The 15,807-nt window shown below is 47.8% G+C and overlaps 1 protein-coding gene across 2 annotated transcripts in view; it reads left to right on the plus strand.

Moving 5' to 3' along the window:
• The window catches only part of LDLRAP1 (low density lipoprotein receptor adaptor protein 1), a 235,336-nt gene that overhangs the window by 187,215 nt on the left and 32,314 nt on the right, over positions 1 to 15,807 (plus strand). For both annotated transcript variants that reach the window (XM_069622730.1, XM_069622731.1), the window contains exon 5: positions 11,016 to 11,088. In XM_069622730.1, the coding sequence (XP_069478831.1) occupies positions 11,016 to 11,088 (73 nt within the window). The remainder of the gene's footprint in view (positions 1 to 11,015; positions 11,089 to 15,807) is intronic.

The raw sequence follows: 15,807 nt of genomic DNA on the forward strand, positions 1-15,807 counted from the left end.
CTTGAAGTCCGTGTCAACAGGACAAACCAGATTACCTAATGTACCCAATTTATAGGCTATAGTTTCTCAGTGCATACTGGATAGGAACTTCTATTAAAATTCAAAATTAACAATCACCCCATAGTGTTCCGCCACAGGGAATTCATTAAATTAATGTTTAGTTAAATGGCTAAAGGATCTACAGTTTTAACCCCTCCGCTAACCATAAAGTGAAAGGATATAAGGCCAGCAGATTTCACCCCACCTTTTGGTTACAAAGGGCTCCAGTCTAGTTGCATTGAAAACCTTGAGGACAGCCATCGGCATGTCGGGACCCTCTGGAAAGATAGAGCAGGGGTCTGGCCACTCTACTCACGAGGATGGCCTAGCACACTCCACTATAGGACCCAGTCAACTTTTAGGCCATTCTAGTAATCGACTGTTCCACCCAGGTGCACTCTCAGCTAACTCCGGTTTCCTTGTAGCTGTTAGATGGTAAGTTTAAGTAGCTCTCCACAATGGTCAATTTCTGCAGCTCTGTCCCTTCCTCATAGTGAATCTCACCTTGTATAGCAGCGATGACGCCATCAAGTTTACAATTGTAGGCAATTACCCTGCAAGACTTCTCGCAACTAGGATTGGACAGTTGCCCTTCTCTCTCATCCCAACTCCCGCTTCTCTCTATGGATTGGTTTAAGAGCCTGGAGCAGACCTATGGTAGCTTCAGTGTGCAATCCCATTTGTTCTCATGTAAAATTTTGGCAAAACTCTTGTGGAAAAACTTTACTTAACTGCCAAAATACGTATTTTCTAATTCAGCAATTGTTTGCTTTTTTTCGCAAGTATAACAGTTAGGAACATGCAATGTATTCCCTGTATTCCTAATGTCACCCTCTACTCGTTCATCTCAATTTGAAACCTTTTCAGATCCGCCAGAAATCCATTTTAGATGGCCATTACAGATCCCAGAGTCGTAGGTGGATATATTTTATATAGCCAATACCTAAAAATAATCTACTTATGGTTGCTGAGAAAAATGCCTAACGTTTTTTTAAACCAATGGAGTTTTCATATGTGCAAATGAGCTTTCCTTACACGGCCTTTGTTCTCACTAGGCCAGCCTGTAACCAGAGTTTTTATTAGTCTGTCGCTTGCTCTTTGACTTTGGAGTTTCAGCTTCCCTTAATTTTAGCACCGGCTTTCTCACTTCCTGCTTGTGTTTTGGCCATTCGTGTCTGCACATAGCCCTTTCAAAGACACCAAGTCCTTTTACAACACCTCTTAGCATGTCACACTTTATTACAGTCAATAGCTATGGGGGATGTAAACCAGGCTTTCCGTGTGTTTTGTGACATTAGTCCCCCAGCAAGCAAATTGGGCCTACAGAAACCTTTCATGGAAACAAAGTGGGCTTTTCTTTTCAAATGTTTGCTGGTATTTTGCATGCAAAACATAAAATACCTTACTTTTTGTCAGCACGCACCATGTCTTTTCCCTGACATTTTAATTTTGGCATGGGTACATCTTTCACATTTTTAAAACGCTTTAGCTTGCAAACCCATTTTATGTGTCGGTGTTAAAGTCCTGTTTTTCATTTATAAGGGAACTTCGAATAACTTCCTCTGTGCCTTCAGTTTTAACTTGCAACCATGCATGCAAAGCAGTTTTTGGGTTAATGTTTTAAAATTCTGCCTTTCATGTGAAAAGGACCTTTGGGTACACCCCACAAGCTATTTACTTTACTATAAACTAACTGTAGATTGCTACAAATCTTGTTAAGTTTGCCCATCTTGGTGAGAGTTGGCACTTTCCCAGAGAATTCACAATTTATTGTAAGAGGATCGCAGAGTTCTGTCCTTCGCAATCGTTTCTCTTTAATCACTGCCTCTTGGTTAGAACTTCACTGGGAATAGAATACAGCGAGAATCTTGCACCCATTTGCTGACAGTTCTACAAAGGCTTCTAAACCCAATAGAGCATCGGAAATTTGACTGCGCTTAATTGCAGGCGTGTCCCACCCCATCCCAAAGCTACACCTAGTTCCTATAAATCTACGATTACGGTGCATTACGATATGATCTACAACGCTATTCTTTACAGAAACACCAATTTGCACATGAGCTCACCACTCAGCTATCTAGCCCTATGTCAACAGACCAGTGCACAGTTTTAAGACAATACAATTTGCATGCAAAATTAGCTCTGGTCTTTAGAGTCCTGTCCATGAAGGGCGGTAGAGTTCTTTGGCACGTCTGTGTAGTTCTCTCAGCAATGGTCCAAGCTAAAAAATGACGAGCATTAAAATGTGTCCTTCTGAGTTGCCAGCATTCACACCATGCCACACCTGCAGTTTTGTTTCCTTCTCAAGGCGCAGATTGTGCAAGATAAATGCGCCAAATACTAGTGATGTACACCAGGGTGTACACAAGTAACAAGTGGTCTTCCTGCAGACCCCTGCAGGCGCAATTGTAGCTTTCACTGGGGTCTCACGAGCGGTATTTCCTCAGACCCTCGTAAACGCATACGCGTTTAAAACATGGTAGGGTATCACTGGGGGTATCACTGGTGTTTTCGCCTCATGAGTCTTTCTTGGTCTCCAGGAGGCGGAAACACCCCAACAATACAGACCCTTGTGTGGGTTAATTTGCCAAACCTATGCTGCCGCGCCCTATTGCGTCGGAGTTATGCCCACTTAGCTTTAACTCAAAGGTGCAGGGGCTCTGTGTTATGCTCACCTGGACCCCACAGGGGTGTGGATCGGACCCGGACAGCTGCGGTCTCCTTCAACTTGATGCGTAGTGCAGAGATGACTGTCTGGACTGACCCACCTAGTCTTGTCTGCTGGACCTGAAGAAGTATTTTCCTGCAAGTGGAGACAGGGATTAACCACCTGTGGGTTTTGTGATGGCCTCCCAACTGTTCTCGCTCTCCCCACTAATCACCTCCGATATCCCCTTAGTAACCTCACCTTATGTTCGTAAAAGATGAGCTCTCCATACTGCGTGTCTTGCAGGGGCGCGTAGATACCAGTTACTTCACTGGTTTGAAGGCGTTGGGAGAGTTCCGGTAAGTATTGACTCTGAAGTCCCTGGCGGGATTGGTAAGTATCAAGTTCAGAGTTCAATGTGCCCGAAGTTCACTCTTGTCCCCTTCCTTACGTTGCAACTGAGTTTGTGAGAAGGTCTTGTAGCTGCTGCTGGCGTTCAGGTAAGTTTCTGTTACCCAACGCTGTCCGGTAACTATTGCATGCGTTAACTATTGCATGTTTTTCTCCCTCTTTACAGATGCGCCATATGAAAATGTGGAGTTATGGAATAATACCGCCGGTGGTAAGTCTATGGTGGTAAGAGGTTGTATTTGTTGATTCCCTTGGCTCATCTTGTTTTTTCTTGTGTCCCCTAGGTGCCGGATTACGGCGAAGAAATGGAGACAGTACCGGATCGAAAGATGCTGTGAACTGGTGAGTATGGCAGGCGTGGCAGAAGACTGGGTGCTGGCTGCAGGCACGGTGAGCGTCACGCTGCTGGATGCAGAATAACGCGAAGCATGCGCTGCTGTTCAGGTGTGGTTTCAATAGCCTCCAAAGTAGTTCCAGGTAAGAAATTCCCTAGAGCCACGCCCGATTAAAAAAAAATGGTCCCTGTAACAAAATAGTCCCATCCAGGCCTCATGTAGGCTTGGACTCTTTTGCAGCATGGTCTGCATCAGGTAAGTAAAGTCTATGAGCCTGGCGCCTATGGTGCCAGGACTGAACCCAGACAGCCCCTAGCCGGGGAGGTTTAAACAAATGTCTGGATGCCTGGTCCCGGAGCTGAGGGCCTTGGTCCTGATGCCCGGGGGTAGGCATCATGACACTCTGGATTAGGCAAACAATGGCCCCCTTTACCCCACCGCAACCCCCACCCCCTCCCACAGCTCCCTTAGGTTATGGGATGAACAGGTACTTATCTTGCTGAAGCGAGGGGCCGGGCTGCTGCTCGGGTGGGGCTGGGCCCCTCGCGTGTGTCTCGTGCAAGCGTGCCTGGGACTCTGCGCATGCGCGTTGGGGTGCCATGCCTGTCCTGGCTCCTGATTGGCCTGGGCCGGCACAGGGCATGCTGGGAATTGTAGTCGCTCAGCGCTGGCTGCTGGGCAATGTAGTTATTAGCGCCACTCTCCTGCACATAGGGCAAAGCAGCCTTTTTATACAGTTGCAGCTGATCCAGCCACAGTAGTCCCCACAACACCCCTATAAGAGGCCTGTCTGTGTCTTTGCTTGCCCATATCACTGACACACACAGGGTGGGCACACAAACTGTAGGACTTAAGTTTGAAAGGTGGCCTCTTGAACATCTTTGTTCTTGTGTGTTATACTTGGGCCTGAGCGAGTGGATTTCACACAGGCAAACTTTCAGCCCAGGATTAGCGAGCCAATCTCTTCAATGGTGCCCGAAGTCAACCTGCTGGTACCACATCTGGTAAACTGCTGTTGGACACTACTCTTCATGAGTGAGGACACCACAGCAGTTTGTGGCTGTCTAAGCTTGATTGGTTGGCATCCATTAGTCTGGATGGGGCACACAGATGTGGCCATGTAATGTCTTGTAGCCATTGTATGCACACATGCGATCCTGATTTCAGGAAGTCAAATCTTGAATGTAACTTGCTATTCATTTTGATTGGAAAGCATGGTTACTTGTGGTCATAGACGTTTACACAACACTCTTGCATGTACAGTTCCTTTCATCAAATGTTAGTTCACAGCAGTGCTAGAATTACATTTCAAGGAGTATCATGCCTTACCTGGTCAGTTTTAGTGCTTACTTGCTAAGGTGACAGTCTAGGACTGCATTTTACATTCTTTGCGCATCCAAAATAATTGAAAGATGTTTTCTTTTTGGTTTTTGTGAAACCCTTTTCCAGCTAGGTCATGCCCTCCATTTTGTTAGTCCAACAAACTATCGACTTGGATTAAACGTGATTTTAAAAATAGATGTCCTAAATACTTTAGCTATGATGTAAAACTTGCATACAGATTGAGGCTGATTGTTACTACATTGTTTGGGGGTTCTCCATTGCCGTCTCGCGGCAATTCAAAGATGGTCACCACCTTTAACAACTATGTGAACCCTGCCTGAGTGTAGGTAACATTGGCCAATAGCCGAGCACTCTAGCAGGCAAAGTATCCTATCGGGAACCGGCAAGCTTTAGCCGGCCCCCTCACAAAAGGCCCACTTCCTAAGGCCCCCCATCTGCTCCCTGTCATTGCGTTACAACTTCATGCACCCCTTACTGTGCAATGACTCTGGCGCTTCACTTTTTCTCTCGTGATCTGTAAACATGACTCCACACATCTCATTGGCTTAGTTATTCCACCTACACCTGCCTCCTACCCTTCTGACTTTCCCACCTTCAGCCTGTCTCACCTGGATTCCATCTCTACCTACAGCAGTCCCCTGTGGCTGCAACTGTTACCTAGGTGCCAATGCTTGTTTCCATCTGGCCCAGTTACTACATTGTGATACCCTGTCTTGCTGTCTGACCCGTTCCACACCCTCTGCTTTTACCATCAACTCGCCCCTTCCTCTGTCGCATCACCTATGGTGCTCTGTTGCCGCGTCGCATATGGCGCTTTCCGTTTCACTTATCTTCGGCAACTGCTTCTCCATTGACTATCCTCCCCATCTCACCAAGTCTGGCAGGAAGAAGTTCAAAAAGGATATCTGGTCTGTAACCCTGGTCTCCCTATCGCCGACATCTACACCAGCGCTTCCTACAGACAGACCCTCACCGACCTCCTCCGTCGTTCTTTCGCCAGACCTATCGACTCTTTACATGGTCTCTGTGCTCTCCCCTTTCTCTTCTCCCATTAATGGTGTGCCTTCTGCTCCTCTAAGGTCATTAAGGTTTACCCGAATGGCACCATCTTGGTCCAAGGCCCCCAGGCCAACCTCCTACTCTTCGATAAACTTCCCACGCCTCATCAAATTCCTTCCATGCTGTTCCTTCTCTCCCTTCAACTTCTATGCCTCCCCCTCCCTGGCTACCTTGCCCTCTCCTCCCTCTCTGCCCCCCTCGCACTCCGTATACACCGCCGCAGGCCATACCACTGATTTGTCCCCTCCCCGGAAGTCTTTCAAGGTTGACCATGCAGAGTAGGAGCCAAGTACCCCTGCCTCAACCACTTTGCCTATATGTTAGGAATCAGTCATTGAAAATACTGATCTCAAAGAGAATCCTGGAAGCAAGGTTGCCATTGAGAAAACCATACCTGCATACAAGACGGTATGATGGATATATGAATGAAATCCCTGAAGAAACAGAGCAGATGTCTGGAAGAGAAGAATGGTTATGTCACACAAAGCCAGAATGACGGGCATAAAAGGGTTCCGTGTGTTAATATCCCTGCAAAATATTGCCAAACCCCCTCTCGTCCCCCCACATCCCCTGCATTATTTTAAAATGTGCAGAGAACACCCCCCTCCCACAAATGATCCCCAAAATATCGTCTATGGTGAGACAAACTGCCATGTGTACAGCAATATATTTGGTGAGGGTATTTTGCAGGGATACCCATAAAAGAGATGCAGAGACCAGTGAAGAAAAATATTATCGAAGGCATCAAGAAAGCATCAAAGATGTGACCATCTTGGGCTCAAGATGACAAAATGTATGCTACCGAACTGATGAAGAGATCTTACACGCGTACATATGCAAAGAAACGCAAGCAGACGAGGTTTCTTGAGGCAAGATTTAGTCATTAGACTGCTGCATGCACCAACATATACAAATGCATAGGACTGAGTAAGGAATGGATGTTTCCACTACTTTATAGCAGAACTGGAATCATGCAGGAAGGCCTTTTCAGTGTTGCAGTTAAAAAAGCAATTGAACTAACGAGTGAATCTCGGAAAGGCGAGGCTGGATGAGTACGAAGAAGCCAAGGCTGTATCGGGCTGGGGTGAGCAGACCTGGGATCCAAATTGTGTGAAAGAATGACACTTGTGTAGGAGGCATGGTCAAAAACAAGATTGATGGAAGAGGTCTATTAGAAAATAGCATTTTAAATACACTAGAGCTCGATTTTTGTAGTCTTAAGTCACGTGGAAGGATAAAGCTGGACAAACATGCCTACCACACCTCCTCATGGAGGCAGAGCGTGCCTTCACTCCCTGAATTCTCCAGAGCAAAGAACACTCCCAAGGAAAAGTTCAAAGTCCTAATTGACAGCAGACCACCAGTGAGGTAATGATGGATGATTATGCCAATTGGTGGGAAGCTATGGCTAACACTAGCTCATCAGCACCTGGAAGCCCAGCCTGCGGGCTGCTAACGTAGGTGGAAGAGTACTGACGGAGGTTAGAGTGCCAACCAATGGTAGGGGGCTGTGTAATAAGGGCCCTATAGTTTGTGTAACCAATTGTACATTGTGTATTAAGTGACGTTCATAGTGACCTGTTTAAAGGGAAGGCTTAGCTGCCCCACCTGATAAGGAGCCTATCCCTCTTAGATTAGTATGGAACATAGACATGGATGTTCCCTTAGACCCTATCACGATAGCCACTAGGTTTGTGTAATTTGCCACGTAGGATGACGTTGGCAAATGCGTAGGTTGACGTCACCTATGACGAGTTCTTGTTATAAAAGTAAGCTTTTTTAAGTTTCATTGAGACCATGCTGAGTCTGTTGTACTCCCTGTTCTAGATAATTGATATTAAAACAGTTGTATTTTTTTGTCAACCACAGGAGTTGTTTCGATTATTGATGTTTGAGTAACTTCTGCATCCCATTCATCTCAAGGGTATTGCTACCTCGTCTTAAAGGGCTGGGACGGACCCCCAGTTCAACAACCTTCTCCATCTTGCCACTCTTGCTCAGCTGTCAAACACTCCTCTGACATCTGCCGCCTCCGAGACATGGTTCACGGCCAGCTCTATCATGAGTTTTGACACTCTCCTCCCTGATGACTACAAGATCCTCTCTGCACCCAGATCCAACTGTCGCAGGATGGGTGGGGGGGGGGTTGTGTGAGGGTTGAGGAGTACCCTTGATTTGCCCGAGTGGATCACTGCCTCATTCCTATGCACGCCTACTGAATGCCTTGTCTGCAGGCTTTTGCTCTCTCCTGTCCACTCTCACCATTGCTACGATTTATCGGCCACCTGGTCAAACTACTACCCATTTCCTTTTAGTGGGCTCACCTCGCCGCCTCCTTCCTGTCATCAACCTCTCAACTCCTCGTTGGAGACCTCCAACATCCACCTGGATGTTTCCTGTCCCTCTGGACCATTTTGTGACCTCTGCAACTTTCTATTCTTCCCTCTGTCCCGACTCGTGCTGCAGGGCAAACTCTTGATGATCTCCTCTCCTGACCTAACCCTCATCACTCCTCTGTCCTGGAGCGATCAATTTCTCCTTTTCTCCCATCTCTCCCTCCCTACCCTGCAGGCGAAGCCAGCTCCAGCACTGCCACCTACCTTCTCGGTCATCAAGCCCATGAAGCCTACGTCAGTTGAGGCTTTTGCTGCCACCTTCTCTCCCCCCCCCCCCCTCCTACACCTCGCGTTGACTCCCATCCCAACACTCCTTTCCAAGCTCCACTCTTCTATCTCCAATACTCTTGATGTTCTTGCCCTTGTCAGGAGGATCCGGTTGAAGCCCAAAGCCAAGTGCAACTCTTGGTATGACTCTGAACTTGTTGCCCTTAAACGCAAGTGTAGGGTGGCTGAGAGGAAATGGCATGCTTCCGGTACATCCTCTGACAAACTGGCCTGCCGCCTGCTCCAAAGGCAATACTGGCTTTGTCCACACTAAGAGTTCACATCCAAGCCTGTGTCTCTGCGGCATCGAACAACTTGGAAGAACTATTTAAAATCTGCATGGAGCTGGCCAATCTGTTGCAGTCTCCACTTCTCCTGTCACTTTACCAGGCCCTATGCACGGCCCGGGCCTGTCACCCAAGACATCCTGTCGATTCTCTCGTACCGTGCTCTTCCAGCGTTTCTCTGCTACCTCTGACCCCCTTGCAACGGTCTCTCCCTCCTTCTCTTCCTTTCTTCGGTTCTCCCGTGACGAGATTGCTAGACAAGTCAGATCTATGAACGTCCTGTCAAAACAGGTTCTTCCCTGTTCGTCCGAAACCATCAAGGACCATCTTGACATCCTCGCTCCTGCCTTGGCTGACTTCTGCAGCCACTCGAGCCTTCCCTTGTGCACACGTCTCAAACCCCCAGCCAATCCCTCCTGCCTGACTATCGGCTGATCTCCATCGCTCCTTTCCAGGGCAAACTCCTGGAGAAGCAGGCCATCTCCCAGCTTAGCCTCCACACTGATTCTGTTGGTTGCCTCCATGACTATCAGTCTGGCTTCAGAGCTGCCAGAAACACGGAAACCGCTCTCCTGAACATGTGAGGATCTTTCTAAGCTCCCCTCTGGCCTCATCCTACTCGCTATCTCTTCTGCCTTTTTGATGGGTCAACCATGTCATCCTGCTCAACCGACTCAGTGATAACCTGGATATCACTGACCAGGCCCTAGCCTGGTTGACTTCTTTCCTCTGATCGAACCTCCCAGGTCGAACTTGGATCCTTCCCCTTGCCCACCACATTGCTGCTCTCTGCTCACTTTCAGTGCTATCGGATGACACTCGGATTGTTTTCAGGCTCCCCGCTGCCACCTCTGCTCCTCATCTGCCTGCTATCCAGGAGTGGTGTGCTGCCAATGACCTACGTTAATGCCAGTAATTCCTCATTGGCACTCCTACACCTTCCTTTCCCTCTGGCCGGCTTCTTTTGGCCACCTTCCTTCTCCCACCTGTGGGGCCAAGAACCTATGGGTCATCTTCGACTACACTCTCTCCTTCTATCCTCATCTGACGTCTCTAAGAAGCCAAACTACAAACTTCACCTCCTCAGGGGTATTCTTCCTTTCCTCTCCCCCCCCCCCGAAGCTCACTTTCTCTAGAGCTCTGGTTCTCTTTAGGCTGGACTACTGCAACAGCATGTCTAAATCTGCCTACCACTCTTCACCCTCTGCAACTCATCCAGAACAGGACTGCAAGACTTGTCCTTGGCTTCAAGCCCAGGGATCAGCCTTGAAATCTCTTCACTGTCTGCAAGGATTAAGTTCAAGACCCTCTGCATTGTCCACTAGGCCTTCTGGCCCCTGGGTCCGCAATACCTTCAACTCTCCCTTTGAAAATACCTTCCTACTAGAGCTCTTCGCTCCTCCAGCTCCCTCAGGGTTAGTCGCTTCTCCAAGCAGCGAGTTTGTGGCAGATCTTTCTTTGGCTGGGCCTCCCTCTAGAACAGCCTCTCTGCCTCTCAAACTTGAGGAGAACCATATTCGGGTTCCAGAAGAAACAAGATCTTCCTCTTTGCTTCTGCCTTCTCTTACTCTCCCCTGCTGATCTTCTGTTTCTGCACTGGGCACCTGGCTACCTTCTGAATTCGGGCCCAGATCCCTGCCCACCCAGCTGCATACACCCACTGCCTCCTGGCAACCCTCTGCACTTGGGTCTGTATTTGCTACCCTACATTCCCCTTACCCGCACTTATCGGGCACCCGTTGTCTGCGCTTCATTCTTGCACTTGCCGGCTGCACTACCTTCTGTTTGGATCTCGTGTTCAGCACTTCCCACTCCTCCCCTGTCTCTTGCACTCCCTCCCCCCCTCTCCATTGCATTTGTGAGTTCTCGATGTCACTGGGCCTAGTAAAATTGATTAGTCCTCCCTTCTACCCCTCCCTTGCCTCGTCATCCCTGAAACACTTGTGTATGGGTGCAATATAAATAAAATATATCATTGTGATACAAGGAAAACCTATATAACATGTTTGTCTGCTTACTTCTCCAGCCTTCAAACAAGGTTTGCACTTGGTGTTTCTTGGCCTGCTATTTTTGTATTCGTTGTGACTGTTCTCTCAGATTCGTTTTTAAGAATTGGGTAACGCGTAGTATTGTTGACCTATGGGTGGGGGTAGGGGGGTTTGAGCAGTATTTTGGATGTAGGATGTATTGCCTTGAGTGTTAATAAAATGTATACACTTCTGTATTTCAGGCACAAGCCGTTACTCTAACTGTAGCCCAAGCGTTCAAAGTAGCGTTTGAATTCTGGCAAGTAGCTAGAGAAGGTGAGTGCAGCAAGTTTTTGACTTTCAAATTGGGATGTGACCGGCTGAAAGTATTGATGACCAAGGGTTCTTATATTATGAGGGTGGCATGTGTCCCGCTTCTGGTTTTAATGTGTTCTGAGGTTTAGATGTATTCCTGAAGTTGGAAATGAGTTTTCTAAGTTACCTTTTTAATTTTCCAATGTGTTGGGGGAGTGTGGGGGCATGTGTATGGTACCTAACCAGTGCTCCGATGCACTGGCTAGATTTGTCACATGGATGAAACCAGTTTAACGTCACTATGAAATTGTATAGATGAAAAGGGTTCCGTAAGGGGGTGCTAGTATTTTTCAGCTTGCAAATGGGTTTTGGCCCTGCCAACTATAGTGTGTGGTTTAAGGCAAGTAGACTAGAAATCTGGAACACTGCAGGAGGAATAATGTTGTGGGCTAAGGTCTAGGTAACCAATGCATTTTCAACAGTCCTAGAATTTGTCTACCTTTAGTCACATATGTGACATTCCTGACTGTAGATGGCCAATAGTAATATTTGCTCACGAAGTGCAAGATTGTAAAGCTTCCTTCATGTCGCGCCAAACAAAAGTAATGGGTTGGAACAGTAGCCCCTTGCCGAGAGAGGGACGCCTTGTGCATTTGGGTTGCTTGGGTCAGGCCTCCAGGTCCACTTGGGTCTACCTTTGTGTGGCCACATCCATGACCCCCAAAATAGAAATATGGGGTAAGTGAAGTCAGCATTTCACTTTTGGGATTTAAAGTTCCTGAGTCTGGATCTGCCTTTTGGCTTACAGGTGGAGTGGCAGGTGAAAATTGAATTGACAAGGATGGTCTAATTTTGCTGCTAGATGCTTAACCAAGCATTCCTACTCATTTGGCACTCTATTGTCTTTGAGGTTTTCGACGACAACTCCCATGATCCCTGCTATTACTTATGATGGATGGTACTTGTATTCCAAAACATCTGGAGACCTTTGCAGACACTGCTATCATATGACTCAAAATACCTTTCAGGATGCATCCTAGTTTCCGTTGCTCCCAATGAAGATCACATTGGCTTTTTGTAAGGCCATTTTTCAGGAGTGTTTGTGGGTGGGGTATAATTGGATACAAGATACTCCATGGACACCTTTTCAGACCTAGGGTTTTTTCTGTTTCTCCCCGCCCCCCCCTCCCTCCCTTTGGTACACATTCCGAAGTCAGTCTCTCCTTAACAATTCGAACATTATGATGGCATCTAAAGCGCTGCATATCCTGACCACTTAATATACTAGTACATAAGGTCAGGTAGTTACCAAAGTAGTAATTAATATTACTTTGCACTCGGGGGTTAGGGGGAGGCAGTTGCTCAGCAACCAGGCTGCGCTAGACCAGTCCCAAGATACTGCTCAGATAAAGTGTGGGGCTTTGTGTACGTAGACTTGACGGGTGGTGCGGAAGGGAGCTGCTGAAGTAGAGTTGAGTCAAAGGGAGCACTCGCGGCTGCTGTGTAACGCTGGTCAACAGGGAATCTAGCACGAGACAATGAAAGGGGGAGGGTTGTGTGGCCTGACTGAGCAGATGCAGTGGTGGCTGGCAGGAGATCCCATACCGTGTTGGCTCCATACCAGGTGGTAGCCTGCAGCGGTGAACGATTGAAGGCAAGCAGACTGAGGCTTCTGCATGTCCCGGGGGCCAGTTTGAGCTTTGCTGGGTTGGAAAGCAGAGATGTGCGCCTTCGCCATAGCACCCAGCTGCCTATGCATGTTTGAGGATCTGCTGGCATACCACTGAGCATAGACTGTGTTGGACCGGATATGGTTGCTGATAACTAGCAAGAGGTTGTTTCTGAACAGAGCACGGTGGCACTGCAGCTTAATTCAAGGTACGGCACGTCACTCTACCAGCTGACAAACCATGAAGTGGTGCGCACGTGAGGATCCCTGAGATGGTGTCGCTGGAGGAGGGACTAGAGTGCGCTGTGGATGGTCCTGCTGCACTGGTGTACCCGAAGGCAGTGAGCACATAGTATTGCTCAAAGGAGGTGGTTAGACGCTCCTCTTGCTTCGTGGGGACCTGACTGGGTACTGCACACTATAACCCGGGCTAAAGTGGTTGGTTGTACTAAGCAAGGTAGCATGGACTCTTGCATCAAGTAGGGTGTGACACCCAGGGGGATGTGGCTGCCAAGGAACCTATGGCGGCCCATGCCAAACTGCCTCACAACCCTTCTGCACAAGACCGCAAGCATCCTCTGACCTATTTCGGCCTCATTGGGCATCATCTGTGGGGAGTAGCTGGGGTCTCTAGGCACAAGACCCACGTCTGGGCATAACCGCCCCACTCGGGAGGGGGAGGGGGGGATAGCAAAACGGAAAATGCCTATGGGAGGCCACACCTCCACGGTGGATACCCTGGCAGTGATCCAGCTCCTTAAGTATGCAATCCGGATTTGTCTTGGTGAATGTGAAGCTGGACCAGATTACAGCTGATTTTACTTCACTGCGGAACAAGCAGGATGACGGATCCAGAATAACGGGTTGAGGCTAAAATCCATGGCATGGAGGGCTACCTGATCAGGATTAAAGGTAGGACACTGGAAAAACAAGTTTTAAACAGACCCTAAAACGTGAGTACCTTGAGTTGCGCTTGAGGTGCAAGAACTATAGTAGGATTACAAAGGCGACCAAATGGAGGCTATGGGAGAACATCCCCTTTCTATGCAATTTGCAGTTGAGCAAGCTCAAAGAGCACAGGCCCACAAGCCTAGACCCAGTGCTACCCCCACCCACCGGTCATCGCAAGGCTTGACGGCTACAAAGTCCGAGATCAGAACCTGCGGCTAGCAAGAGAAAAGGGTACACTTCTGTATGGCTCAAGTAAGGTACATCTATCCAGACTTGGTCAAGCTGAACCCAAAATTGATTGACAAGAAGTTGCTTTGTAAGGTCTGTGCATTATGCTATGCTCTTTCCCGTCAAGCTCTGTATACGACTCCATGATGATCCTTATTTTTTACACTACTTGGTGAGGCTGTGAACTTCATTGAGGTCCAAAAAACCATTGCTGCCATCTGGGGTGGGGCTTTGGATCCTTGGGCTCAGCCTGTAGCAAATTGTAGTTATTCGGATTGACCGATGGGCCTAGTGAGATGCGATCTGGTGGACACATTTGGTGTCTTTACTGTAAGAAGCCTCCTTAGTTACTCTTTTTTTCATATATATTAAAAAAAGCCCATGGGCTAAGTTGGCGCTACAGAAGGTGTAGGCCAGCAGCTTCCCCCATGCTGTGGCAGTTCCACTTGTGTGTTGGTTTCGAGTAGAGCGCTCACTTTGACATCTGTGGCGAGCCTGCTGATGCAGGTTCGAATCCCAGAAGGGCCAAACTCAGCCTTTCATCCTTCCGAGATCGATAAATGAGCACCACACACTGTATGTAATAAACAGCACTCAGTTACCTGAGGGTTCGTAGCGCTATATAAATGCAAATTATTAAATCGCCCTATTTGGGAGGGCTAGGTTGGGACGTGGTCATATCTACTTGACGAACACATTACCATATATATTGTTACTGCTGTTATGCGCTATGGTGTTTCTGGTTACTATGTGTTCAGGCATCATCCCCTTGGGGTTCAGTCGTGTATGGCAAATATCCAACTGCAGGGCTGCACTGGATGCAGCAAGAGGCCACTTACTCAATCAGTGCTGGTGTACATGCATTGCACACATCCAGTGTAGACGTGCCTTGCAGGGAGAGCTCGAACCCCCGAAGTTTGAGGGTATACATTTTATTCTTCAGTGCATGCTGTAGCTTCTAGACACATTTAATCCTGATCTCGCGGGCACTGTTCTACAATGTACAGAAGGTTAAGATGCTCCCTAGAAATATTCTGACCACTCGCCCATAACATGACACCACTGTAGGTGGGCAGTGTAAACCTCAAGCAAATTAGCGGCATAAACCTATGGCGTTGCAAGATGTTGCATTTGAGACAGTCGAGAACAAATGCATCCATTTCTTTGATCTAAACATAGGTCCCGTCCAAAAAGTGAGCTTTGTGTGGCAGGCGTGTAAAGCTTTTATGTAAGGGGTATCACCATGGTAACAAACAAAAATCCGGTTCAATCCTCCATGTTATCAACGCTGCCTTGCATGGGTTTAGGGGAAATATTTTTCACCTGCAACCAGCCAGAAAATACCAGGAGGGTAAAGGCTGGGGAAGAGCTTAGCCCGTTTAAAGCTTGCCCAGGGGCTGTTAGATGAGCAATAAAAAGGAAGGCTTAAAGGGGGTAGGGGGCTTTGTCACGTGTATGAAGACGTTCTGGAAATATTGAGAGCGCTATGTCAACCTGTATACTGAACCTTTGGAGGGTATTCATGCGCTCTTGGGTGTTCCACTTTTGGAACTATCTGGAGTGACTAGAGAGCAGCTAGGGCATCCACTTGAACTCCATGAACTACCTTAGGCCATTAAGACCTGAGCCCCCCAACCCCTCCGGTAAAGCACCTGGGACGGATGTTCTGAGACTGGATTTTTACAAATAGTGTAGTCCTGGCCTTGCATTGAAGTCTGGGATGACAACCTGGAGGCCAACGCTCTTCCATGCACCTTGTGTGAAGCACGATCATTCTATTAAAACCTGATATCGGCCACTGCCACTCATTAATACAGACTGGATTGTTGCTAGGTTTTTGGTGAACGTGTTGCCTTATACGGGGCAGATAATTCACTTGAAAGCTGGGTTTA

The sequence above is a fragment of the Ambystoma mexicanum genome, chromosome 11 (assembly GCF_040938575.1).
Source record: "Ambystoma mexicanum isolate Mex_15411 chromosome 11, UKY_AmexF1_1, whole genome shotgun sequence".
NCBI classification, from domain to species: domain Eukaryota; kingdom Metazoa; phylum Chordata; class Amphibia; order Caudata; family Ambystomatidae; genus Ambystoma; species Ambystoma mexicanum.